Below are 13,311 nucleotides of genomic sequence, written 5' to 3' on the forward strand. Positions count from 1 at the left end.
GGGGCGCGGTGCAGGCGCTCCGAGAGGAACTCAGCGCCTTCTCCTTCCTTGGCCACCTTTGGATCCTGGTACTTTAACAGAGAGCGGCAAAGTTTGGGTGGGTGAAACTAAGCCAGGTCCACGTAACCCTGCAGCCGGAGAAATAAACTCGACGTGAATCCGGCTTTCCAGGAAAACGTTGACCTCGCCGTTTACTCTCTCCGACCGTTGGGAGCCGCGTGCTCAACGGTCCTTGGAGTCTCGGAGCGCGGACGCGCCGGGGGGTTCTGATCGCGCGCGCGCGCGGAGCTAGTATCGCGACCGGCCGGTTGCTACCCAACCCGCGCGCCTGCTGGAACCAAGGGGATTCGCGTCATTTAAAGAGGAGATCGCGGCGTGTGGGCTGTGGCTCTCCGGAGTTTAGGAAGGAGTCTGACGGCTGTCGAGGCGCGCACACTGCGCAGAATAAATGAGAACAGCTAGCCGAGGTCTCCGGATCTCCAGCCCTTTACAGGGACCGAAATCTCGCCCGAACGGGCCTTCCACAGACAACTCTGCCGAAGTACAGGGAACCTGGTCCGGACAGGTGCAGAACCTCTCGCGCGGCCGCGCCTCGGCCCCTATTGTCCAAAAATGATCGCTTAAAAGCTGAATTGCTTAGCTCGTGAGTGCAAGAGGGAGCCTGGGTGGAAGGAGTCCCCAGAACCGGGGGGCTACCTGCCCCTTTCCCCCGAGTTTCGGTTCCGCGCGCCCCCTCCCGCGAGCAGCGGCGGCCGCCGGCGCCCAATCAGCGCTCTGGCCGGGTCTGTGACGGCGGCCGGCCCCGCCCTCCGGCCGGCGATAAAAGGTCTCCGAGTCGCCCGTACCGCGAGCTTCGCGTGCTGCCCTGCGCCCAGGCACACGCAGGAGGCCAGGTACGCTGCTGCCGCTGCTCGCAGCGCTGGTCTCGCCGTCCCCGCTGCCAGCCGTCGCCAGTTTCTCCCCCTCCTCAGTCCCCAGTGCGGTGCGACCGCGCCAGTCTCCAGGCTTCTCCCTCTTCTCTTTCCTCTCCCTCTCTTCCAGGCAGCCGCCGTGCCCCGCGGCGTGGCCCTGCAGGTGAGCTGCAGCGCAGCGCCCCTGTCTGGCGGGCTCACCTGGCCTGGCCGGGCCAGAGCGGGAGCGGCGCCAGTCCCCCCAAGACTCATTTCCCAGCAGGATGAAGAAACCGATGCTGGAGGCGGTGTCCCTAGTGCTGGAGAAGTTGCTCCTCATCTACAACTTCAAGCTCTTCAGTTCGAGCGCCCCGGGTGAAGACAAGGCCGGGAGCGGTTTCCATGACATCAACTCCTTCCACCGCGGTGACGTCCTGGAGGTGCCCCGGACCCACCTGACCCACTATGGCATCTATCTGGGCGACAACCGGGTCGCCCACATGATGCCCGACGTCCTGTTGGCCCTGACGGAGGATAAGGGGCTCACGAAGAAGGTGGTCTCCAACAAGCGTCTCATCCTGGGCGTTATTGGCAGGGTGGCCAGCATCCGCGTGGACACAGTGGATGACTTCGCCTACGGAGCCAAAATCTTGGTCAATCACCTGGACAAGTCCCTCAAGAAGAAGCCGCTGCTCAACGAAGAGGTGGCGCGAAGGGCGGAGAAGATGCTGGGCATCACTACCTACAGCCTGCTGTGGAACAACTGCGAGCACTTCGTGACTTACTGCAGGTTTGACACCGCGGTCAGCCCCCAGGCAGACAAGGTACGGCGTGTGACTCGCCGGCGTGTCCAGCGGGGACGGCCCTCCCAGCTAACCATTTCTCTCCCCCGGGATCAGGCATTGCGTTATAGATTGCATAACGAACGCTCTGGTGTCCCTAAGGCGGGCAAAGTAAATGGCGATGTGCCTGCTTTGCAGGTCACCTCCAAGGGCGCGGGGAAAGAATGTGGTGGTGCAGTGCCGGTGCCCGCTGTTCCAAGAAAGCTGCCCGGTTACTGCTGCCCAAGCAGTCAGGGTGTCCACCCAGCGGAGTTGAAATGACCACATCCGCCGTGTGCTTGCACCTTTTCCCAAGAATTGCAGTTCGAAGGAAGGTGCCCAGAGTTTATGTTTAATCCATAACACTGCGTACAAAATGTTTCGCCCTTAAAGTAAGGAAGCTTGCAGGGTTAGGTCTCCCGCTGTAAGCTGTAGACAGTGAGTTAATTCCCTGTGCTTAATATGAAGTATCAAAATTCCCAGTAAGAAGACCTCCCTGGAGATCTCTTCTGACTCCTGTGTCTGGGCTTCAGACACATCTTTTCCTGGGTACTTTGAATTTTTCTGTGTTGACTTTAATCTCCATCTACAGATTCCCTCATTGTTAGCATCCTTTACCCATTAGCCCCAAAGGTGGGTTAGGTTGGTTATGGATTCCCCAGAGATCAAAAACAGTTGGTTTGCAAGAAGAGTCATTAGCTGTTGGAAGGTAATTTTAATGTGTGCTGTTTAAAAAAAAAAAAAAAACAGGGAGAGAGAGAGAGAAGAAGGAAGGGAGGGAGGAAGGAAGGGGGAAAAGGATTTAAGATGGTTAAATAGCAACAGTCCAAAGCTGGAGAAATGGACTTTTAGTTCAAAACTTCTTAACTTTTAAGTTCATTTGCAGTTAGTAGCTTTCTCAGCCTGTCCTGCAGTTGTTAAAGAGGTATTGTTAATGTTCACTCTTACCGCTGGAAGTCTAGGTAGTCACAGAATGAACTTCATGTTTGACTCTTCATGTTTAGGAGTTCCGTTTTGTTTTTGTTTTTCTGGACCAAAAGAATATGAGTCCATGTAACCAATTTTTTAATTGTCCCATATTTTAATCTGTTGAGGTGGGAAAAATCATTCCTCTGAGGCACAGCATGAAAGTATTATGCTTTTGTATATTGGTACATGAAACTCCTTGTGATTATTTATAGAGCCACACCAGACTCGGTCTAGGAATGTTTTGCAAGTGAGATAAAAACGCCGTTAGAGCACCGTGCAGTGAGTCAAGCATCGCAGCTCCAGTTCAGGCCTGTTTAGAAAGGAACTTTACCACATGTACAAACACGGGTTCCAAAAATGTACAAAAGGAAACATATCATGTTTACTTAGAAACCAAGCAAATCATTTCTCCCTTAGAGATTTTTTTATCTGTTAATTAGGAGTTACCCTTCCATGGAACACATATAGCTCTGTATTACAAGTGCTTTCTTAAGGGAGTAAAATATTTAATCTGCATAAGTAACTAGTTGGAGTAGTTTTTCATCTTTGGAAACTTTGTATGGTTTTACAGAAGTAGACAAGGATTTTAATTGCTGTTGCTCATAGCACCTCTTGTGAAACTTGAGTTTTTGTGTTCACTTTGAATGGTCTAACAAACAATTTGGCCACAGAGTAGATTTCCCGGAGAAAACGACAAAACCCCATCCCAATTTTTTCATTTCTCGGAACTGTTTTTGAACATGTTCTCTGAGAAGCAGGTCATTAATGCTGAAGGAGGACTGGCTTCTGCTTTTCAGAAACAGTGAGGAATTACTTGGTTCTGGGTCTGATTTTTGAATTCTTCATGTATATAGCTATCGCCAGCTCAACACTGGAGTTGCAAAGTTGTCTCTTAAATTTGAGTTTATAAAAACTTTCAACAACACTTTCCCTCATGAAAACACTGCAACTAATTTGAAAATGAACTGAGAGTCTTCTTTGTAGTGATGCTCTTTTTCTTTCTTTCTTTCTTTCTTTTTTTTTACAAGTTTAGAAATCATAAAATTAAGGGATTTTTTACAGGATGGGCAAAACTGGGCTTACAGTTGTTTTATGGAATATAATACAATAATTAATACGTAATAATACAAGAGTCAACTCTTCCATGCACTCACAACTGTAAACCTCCTTTTACCCCACCCTGCATATCGCTGTTAATAATATCAGTGTTTTGTAAACTTTAAAACCCTTTACTCAGTAACTTATTCCTTATGCTTTTTCCACTATGTTTTTTGCTTCGTTTATTTGATGAAATTGCTTTTCATTGCCAAAACTAAATACAGGTACCCCTTTTAATATCTGGGGATTCGATGCTCAGAGAGTGCCCTGCAGGCTTCTGAACACCAACAATGTAAGACATTGCCTGTGGTTGAGCACCTCCAGTAAAAGATGCTCCTGGGCTGATGGCCAAGTGAACAAGAGTGGGACATTAGCAATGAGATGCTGGTTGGAAAAATATGCTTTGGGGGAAAAGAGTCCACAGTGATTTTATTTGCCTTAATTAAAAATTATTGGGAAAAAGAAAGAAAAGTGTGACTATATCAAGACAACATACTCATTTACCTAAATGTATATCTTCCCATTATTTGCTGAGCAATTTTTCTCATGGTTCTGCAACTATTCAATTTCATCATTACCAATTAAAGATTGTGTATTTGTTATTCAATGTCTTGTTAGTTTAGTAAAAGGGTACAAAATACAATATATGTCAATATATGTTTGACCTCTAAAAAAAGACCAACACGGTATTTGTTTAGCTATTGTATAAAAGTATGGATAGAGATGACCTTACAAACAAGATGAAATGCCAAATTCCAATTTGTTTTAACATGCTATCTGTTAAGAATTTGGAAACCTAGTCCAGTACTATATAGGCCACTGTAGGAGACCCTAAAAAACATATACAATGTCATGTCTACAAAAGGAGTTTAAAATTAGTGAGTAGCAATCCTCATATAAAAATGTTCACTAATTGCTAAATTCTGTTCTGGCAGTGGTTAGGGGGTGATGACTGTTGGCAGGTGCGGCAGTAGTGATAATCACCGTAACACCATTTAAACAGGGTGTAGAAAACTACAGAGTACTTTTGCATAAAAGGCTCTGTGTGACCCTCACCACAGCCTCAGTAGCCCGTGGAGGTAGAGTGTAGCCTGGACAGATTAAGGGATTTTACTTGATGTCACACAACTAATAAGAAGTAGATCCTGGACTGACACATAGGCCAGCAATTCTGAGTAAAATTAGTTTCCTAAGGAAATATTTACACATATAAGAAGAATGCACTTATTAGGATTAAGGATCATATTTATCTTTTCAGCAGCAAATTTTATATCTCATAATTTATTTGTAAACCTGGTTAATTTATTTAGGCAGCAAATGGGATATGGCAACAAATTAGATATCTATGCCTTTAAATATTGAGATTTATACAAAAAATTTTTTAAAGAGGAAGTTAACAAGTTATCATTATATCACCAAGTTTTAGAATGGTTAATTGTAGGAGTTGAATTCACCAATAGTAATGGACAATTTATTTACTTGAGATTAGAGATCTCTTTGCTCACCTAATTTTAGAATATATTGTTATTGATTGGCACTTTAATGCTTTCAACGTTTAATCCTGAACTTTTATGTGGTTATAGTCTCTGTAGTTTTCTATGAAAGGTATGCATTCACAAAGGCAACCACCATTATTAACTCAGTTACCAAAGGTGTCATTTCAGCTAGCTGTTACGGGATGTGGAATCAAGAAACTAAACTATTGACATCTGAATTCTTTCATAAGTCATAAGAGAAACCCCAGTTCTTCTGGTAGCTGGGAAAATTGTGCTTTATTATTTGGTATACGTGATTCTTAGGCTTAGCCACCTTTTCTGACATTCTTAAATTTTATTTTCCAGTTCTGTGAGATGTTGAAGATAATTATTCGTGATGAGAGAAGTGTTCTTGCTTCGGCGCTCTTGGGACTGGTGTCTGTGGTCTGTCTGGGCTTGGCGTCATATACTGCTCTTCCTGCGATTTTTATTCCATTCTGCTTATGGATGGCTGGCTAACTTCACATCCTCCTGTCAGTGTGTGTATTCTCTGCATAAATATGTTTATATTTATAGAGCACAAATCAGCATAAGCATCGTTGAGAAAAATGTGAACTGAAGCACTGTGTTCTGGATAAAAATGTGATTAAGAATCACACAAAGTGCTTACTGTGTAAGCCCAAGAACAAAGGCTTTCTCAGTCTTCCTCAGGCAGTTCCGTTTTAAAACACTGCGCAAATCTTGGAAATCTGAAAACTTGTGATAGAATTCATCATTACAAGAAAACCAGCCTCTAAGACGATGGCCACAGGAGATTATTTGAGTTATTTTTTTTCTCCTGTAATCATCACTCTTCTCTGTTAAGCCTGAATCTGAAGATTGGAAGACTTATTGAATGGGATTACCGACTTTATTGTAAATTTTTCCTGTTTCATTGAAAAACTTATATTAAACTGAGAGAATTTCCCTTGTTCAGATGAAAACATGTTTGATGATTGGTCAAAAAAATTCTCAATCATTTTTTCATGTATTATGAGTCAAGAATATTTCATTACATGAAGTTAAGGTTTATGGATAAAGTAACTGACCAGAACTACAAAAATATGTATTTTCCTGCAGAAATAGCTACTATAACATCAGTGAAACAATTTGACATAGATTTACCTAATAGGAAGCCTGGCATCTTTTTTTTTTCTTTTATGTGTCACTATGGTTACTTTAAAAACTTTTGAGAGGTAAATGGATATAAGACTGAAACAATTTGGATACTTGGAATTTATATGTACCAATTATATATACAGATATCTACATACTGATTAGAGACAAATTAAGTTTGTTCTTGACTGCATTCTTATCATACCAATGTGGTTACTATAGAGCATTTGTAGAGGTTAATGTTACAGCAAGTTTAGTACATTTTCTTACGCCTTTGCCTGTGATGTAACTTGTATATATGACATTGGATGGTTTATCTTTTAAAGCACTTACTAACGTACTGTGTAATTTTTTAAAGCTCTCAGATTTGCTTTCTAATCAGTTTTCTCCAGTTTAATTGCCAAGTAAGGACCAAAGGAAATAACTCTTAGAAATAATTTTTAAAGTGTCTTTGTACTTCTAGGCATGTAAGTTGATTATACTGAGGTTGTTTGGATATTAGAGGTGGGATGTAGTGGTGTGAAAGCAAGCATTTGAGTACTTTTCCAAAATTACAAATTCTAAGATTAAGCCACAAGCAAGACTTGCCTTTCAGTATTAGAATTACTTTATAAACTATCAAGGATCATAAAATAATAAGTCACATAATGAGTGGCACAGGCGGATGGGACCAGTCCCTCAGTGATCTGACCAGAACAAGTTTAAGAGCAGATTTTAGTAACTGATATTTTATCTCTACTCATTTACCCACAACAACTTCAGTTGTTTAATTTTGTGTTTAATCATTTCAGTATTTTAAATAATTAAAACATGAAATGGCAACACCACAGAATAAAGTTGTTCTGTAGGCCTATTCCAACCACTTAAAATTATTTTAATTATGTGTGCATAAAAGCAACCATGATAAGAAATTCATTGTATTGGTGTTTATGTTTCACCATTGTATTGGTGTTTTTTTTTAACATATATTACCCTTGTAGCAATTATTTAAATTTATTTTTTAAAAATATGGTATCTTCCTCCTGCATCCGAAAGTGATCGCGAGCTGCCTATGCCCTGGTCATTGGTAGTGCAGGGAGAATGTTGCTGAAAGGCATTTTCCCGTGTTTGGAGGGTCCAGCTGTCCCTTCCAAACCCTGGAGCTTTCACACACGGGAAAAAAAATGGTATTTTCATAAATAATTAACACCTTTTTGCACACTTTAGTATTGCAGACAGCAAAAACCATTGTCTTATATTAAATCTGTGTTTAAAGATAATCCCTCATTAAATGCCAAGGGAAGTACTTAAAATTAGAATTAACATAATTAGTCTTCACTCACTTCATATCCTTAAAACAAGATTCAACTCACCGTTTGAGTGCTCACTCCATGCCAGGCACTGACCTGCTTTCAAGTCCATGCTCCAGAACTAATCATTTTTAACTACCCATATTAAAGTGTGTGCAGTGCCGTGGGAATACAGGGGATGAAGACATTACATTGTCAGAGAAATCCCTGTGATGGAGGCAATGGCAGCATTAAGGTAGGAAATAGTTAGAGGTGGTCTTACCACACTGATGTGTATTTCACTACTTAAGAAAAGAGAGAACTGGAGGAAGATTTTATTTACTAAATGTTCCACAACACTAGAATTTGTTGAACTTAGGGAAAAAGGAGAGTTGTTAGAAAAAAAATGCAAATATCCCTGAATGTGGTTGTGGGAGAAACCCTGAACCATTAATGTGTTTCGTAATGGATTTCAAGATGGCACCACCCGTCAAGATTCATCTTTATGATCCTGCAAGTCCCATATATTTCTAAACTTCTGACCTGTGAAACGGTAATCGAGTAGTTCCTGATGCAGCTTTTTGTTGCTTATTTTGTTCTTTGCCACACCCAGGTGAAGGCCAAATAGGACTCCTGGGGCTAAGATGAAATAATGCAAGAGTCAGGTGTTAGGGAGTTTCTCATCAAAGTTTATGACCCCATGTACACAGAAGTATTAAGACACAATAGGGTTGATCAAAAGCATAGACAAAGAAGTGGTTAGTTTTAACTGGTCAGGCCAAAATATAGGGACTGTGTACTGAGACTCAGAAGAATGAGAGGTTTTTCAGAGGACACATTTGGGCAGAACATTCTACACAGTGGGAACAGCATGAACAAATGCATGAAAACTCCCCACAACATGTCTCTACTATTAGTTGATCAAAAGCATGAAACTGGCATGGGGCATTTGGGCAAGTGGACGTGGTTCAGAGGGTAGAGCAGAGCAAGCGTGATGGGAGACGTCGGGAAGGAAAGCCACGGTCAGGGGGTGCAAGTCTTGTGTAAACCAAGCAGTGTGGACCTTATGAACAGGCCATGGAGGTTTGGAGTTCCGAAAAGTAACTCCCAAAAGCACGAAGGATGGGGGTATGAAGCAAGACAGGAGGAGGGGATCTCTTAGGAAACTAGCTGTGGTCCCAAGTCTCTCAAGGCCTGTCATTGTGAGGGTGGAGAGCAAACATGTCAAGGGAGTGTCAACAGACTTTAGCCAAACCCTTACTGAGTAACCCTTGTTGGGGTGTCAGGGAGGAGTCATGTGTCATTTCCTGCCAGAAGGTTGGTTCCTGAAAAATAAATTAACATGGTGATTGTGTGTGTGTTGAATATTCCAGACCTTCATTCTGCTAGATATACTTCTAGGGACAAGCAAATATGTAAGCCTTTGTTGTTTAAAATATTAATTTTTCACAATAAGGATATATTTTTTATTTTTCTATTTTGTACTTCCTACTATGACCATCCGATAGAAAAATATGTTTTGCCACAATGTCAAATTTATGCCAATGGCTAAACTCTTGTTATAGACAAGAAGCATATAAAAAATAATAGTTGCCAATCTTCTGTTTTATATGATCCATTTAGAAAGTTTTACCCAACCTAGAGCTGTAAGTTCAACTGATTTTATACATGTATGTTAAATAAAATCCATTTTACCTACTGTCTTCTCTTGTCTTTGAATTTGAAATACTTAAAAAGTAGCTCACATTTTTTTGAGCATTGTCGCCTGAAGGATTATGCCTCTCAAAGCTTCCTGTACATATATCTGAAATTAACCACTCTGGAACCAAGTGGAGATCTCTACTCAAGAGAGATTTTGAGAAAATGCACATATTTCATGCATCCTTTACATACCTCAGTGACAGGTAGAGAAACAAAGACTTTCTTTTATAGAATAATGATTTTCCAAATATGGCCCTTTACTTGGTTCCTACCAACTCTCAAACTGATCCCCCCAAAAGGAGATCCATTCTTTGGTTTGTACTGGAGAATGGGAATGGATGGGTAGATGAGTTGCAGTCTTTGTCTTCTTTTAATGAGGCAGAAATACATGTTTAAGTCATGGTTTTATAGGACTATGTGGTTTGAACGGAAGGAGTTGTGTAAGAGTTTGCAAGTTCAGCTCCTTACAGAGTAATTAAGTATAATTAAATGTACTCTGTAAACTTGCTGGTTTCCCTTTCATCTTTTATTTTATTCTCATTTTTTCACTTTGAGAAAGATGAGTCAATTTTCATTCTCTGAATGTCACCTGTATTTTTTTCTTATTTAAAAGAAAACTTGGGGTGTTCATCTTGCCATCATGTCTGGTCTTATGTGTTTCAGCTCTCAAGGGCTTTCCTGCTCATCTGGACTGTTCAGTGTAAGGAGAACAGGCGCAACATGCAGAAAGAACACTCAGCAAGAGACCAGAACATGAAAGTTTTAAGATTTATTTAATTAGCACACTGAAACTATGGAATGTTACCACACCTGGGTCAAGCTGATTTATAGTCAGACTGTTAGTGGCGGAAAAACAGCACCAGGTGTTAACCTCAGTTCAGCAACCTCAGTTCTTGAGTTCTGGCTAAGAGAAGAATTCAGAGCCAAGACTCAAATTATGAGAAATTTGATTTAGAAAGTCACAGAGGTAGAAGTGAGCCATAGAAGAAATGGGTTCAGGAAACAAGTGCCCTTGGAGCTTAGGGGAGAGAGAGACAGGGGAGGAGAGAGAGGGAGAGAGTTACACAGCACCCTGGGGAAAGAAGTGGTAAGGAAAGGCACAGGCTTGCTCTATAGAGACAGCCTTGCTGGGCCCTCCACCCCGACGGTCTTGGTCCCTACTGATTGGTTGGAGCCACAACAGGGGGTCTTTGGCAAATGCAGCTGGTCCTGATGTCAACCATGGCATCACTCTGCCTGGTTTGCTGCTTTTCTGGGCCTGGAGCTAAAACACAACTGAGGCCTAGATGTCATCTTCCAGGGGTTAATGAGTGGTCCTACAAGGGCTTGTGGCTTTGATCGTTGCCAGGCACCCAGGGCTCTCCTCCCCAGTGACTCTGCACCTGGCCTATCATTCCTCCTCTGCTCTTGCCTAACTGCCTATTACAACACTTGACACGGCAGTGAAGTAACCATGCTGACTGGTAGTTGAGGTGACTAATAGTGAATGTCATTCACAGCAGTGGGATGGGAGCACAACCTTCTTGGAAAGCCATAGATGCCCAAGCGCAGGGGAGAATTTTCAGGTCCTGAACACTTCTGAACTCGGGGTGAAGCATCATCAATCAGAAGTGCTGGCCATGGCAATTTTCGGTGGATGGTCTATTGAATCAGAGATGGCAACATGTTCAGAGCTCCTGGAGGCTAATCTGCAAGAGGCTTTGATGAGAGCCAATCCAATCTCCTCATTTTATATGTGGCTTAGAGTTTGAGAATAGCATAGATCCCCAGGAGACTCTGATAGAACCAAAATGAAAACTGGATTCTTCTGACACCTACCCCCCACTCTGCTGTGGGGATTCCATGTGGATAAATTGTCTCCAAGCTTGCCAGGCGGTCACTGTAGTCTTCTACAGTTGCTATCATTGGTTGATTATTTGAAAGTAAACAATATTTCAAAATGGTATGGTTGATATTATCTTCCCACCTACATAGAAGGGCAGAGTCTTAGAAAAATAGAAAAGATCAACTTTTATCTGCCCCACCCCCCATTCCATCCTTGCTTGGGTCTTTCCCTCAGATGTCCCTGGAACCTGGAAGTTTAGCTGACATGGCTGAGGTCTGGTATCTGTGCCAACAGAATTAGTTATACCAGACACTGTTCATGCCCATCCAGCCTCTAATGAGAGCAATAAAGGAGAACACTCTTTATTCCGTAGTAAACTCTTTACAAAGCAGCTTCCTTCCTCAAAGCAATAACCTGCCAAGACAGGTTATTGTTATCACTACAAGAAGCATGTAATGATAACACGAGGTGTGTCAGTCTACCAGCTGTTTGTTGGCATACACACGGAGGCACATACAGTTCCCTAAACTGGTCATCTTGGTATTTGGGACGTATCGTCTTAGGTATATGAGGAGTCATTTCTGAGCAATGAAACTCACATTCCAAATCCTAGCCCTGAAGCTCAACTGAGAGAATATAAAAAAGCTGAGATGCAGAGGTGTCAGGTGGACCATCCTAACTCTCCACCAGTGGGAAATGGTGCAAATCCTCAAACACAACTTCCAGGCCTATTGGGAGTGGTACAATCACAAACCGTGATAGGCCTGGGTTACAGATTGAAGGACATTATTCACCTGTGTGACATATAATAGTGTTGACTCAGCAGAACTCTGTTTGGGTCATTTTCTGAGACTGGACAGGATCACATATCCTCCTGTAGTTTTCCCCTCCAGCCTCTACCACTTGTGAGCCACACCCTTGAACCCTTGCAGACAGGGGCCACTGAACAGCCAAGATGGAAGCATCAGTAAGGTCTGAAGGGTGAGGGCCTGCGGAGGCAATGAGACCGGAGATGGGGCATGTGTCAGAAGGCAGAGTGGGAGACAGGCAGGGCAGATGTTCTGGGTGGTGTTTGTCGTGAGGCCATGGGGTTGGCTTACTCTTACAAAGACAGGCCTCCCAACTTCATGTGACTCTCCTGGGTACCTGCTAGGTGCCAGACAGAGTGTTTGCAGAAGGGTGAGGAAGCACACACACAAAGACCGCACCTGGAGTGCCCTCCCCGATGGAGAGTGAACTGGTGGATCCAGGCCCAGCAGCTTCCATTATCTGTGACTCTAAAATGGGGCCAGGGGCTGAGCTCCAAGGCTAGGCTGACCGGAAACACTTCCTGCGGCAGGTTTGGAATCCGAGTGTTTGGCCACATTGACAGCTGGCTTCTGTGAGCCGATTAAATTAAAGCTCTTGTATAGTGTTTCTAAGTGTCTAGTATAGTGCTCAATACATTCTAAAGGATGAATACAATTCCAGTCTCATAGGATTTTTTGTTTTTGCTTTTGTTTCCCCTCTATAGACGGGCAGCCAAAGTGAAAAGATCTCTCCATTTTGGTTCCACAGCAGATTTACTCAAACATCAAACTAGCCATTCTTTATTTCTTTTAACCTTCCTTCAACAGGTATGCACTGAATACATGAATGCAAGGAAAGTGCCATGTCTTTATTTGCAATCGATGTGGAAACTGAGGCACCAGATTTTTCTTTCTGCCAGGTGGCTGAAGGTGGCTCTCTCTCATAATCTGCCTGACAGTATTAATGGTGATATTCATCCGGCTGCGGTGTATGTGCATAAACATGGCACTTACCTCTGCATTGTGAATTTCCTGTTAAATCCTTTGTCTACACACCATCTCATCTGACAATTTCAGTCTTCACTCCTAGGTCTTGGCTCTGGGTTTGAGGTACAAACATTCTTTTTTCCTCTGTATTTCTACATTTCTCTTGTTGCCTGGATAACTAACATACAAAAAAGGTTTTGGACTCTGGCTGGGTGGCTCAGTTGGCTAGAGCATCGTTCCCGTATGCTAAGGTGTTGGGTTAGGCCCCCGGTGAGGACATGTGCAAGAATCAGCCAATGAATGCATCACTGAGCGGAACAACAAGTTGGTGTTC

At 42.9% G+C, this 13,311-nt stretch overlaps 1 protein-coding gene and 1 non-coding gene across 2 annotated transcripts; both read left to right on the top strand.

Annotated features, from left to right (window-relative positions):
• The first annotated feature begins 863 nt into the window (after positions 1–863).
• On the top strand, positions 864–9,375 carry LRAT (lecithin retinol acyltransferase). The gene is made up of 2 exons (XM_024568591.4): positions 864–1,714; positions 5,620–9,375. The coding sequence occupies exons 1-2, from the start codon at positions 1,175–1,177 to the stop codon at positions 5,770–5,772; spliced, it is 693 nt and encodes a 230-aa protein (XP_024424359.2). The 5' UTR covers positions 864–1,174; the 3' UTR covers positions 5,773–9,375.
• Positions 7,429–7,560, top strand: LOC112312729 (small nucleolar RNA SNORA71). The gene has a single exon (XR_002975618.2). It is a non-coding gene; the product is annotated as a small nucleolar RNA SNORA71 (small nucleolar RNA).
• Positions 9,376–13,311: the final 3,936 nt, after the last annotated feature.

The sequence above is a fragment of the Desmodus rotundus genome, chromosome 9, assembly GCF_022682495.2.
Source record: "Desmodus rotundus isolate HL8 chromosome 9, HLdesRot8A.1, whole genome shotgun sequence".
NCBI classification, from domain to species: Eukaryota; Metazoa; Chordata; class Mammalia; order Chiroptera; family Phyllostomidae; genus Desmodus; species Desmodus rotundus.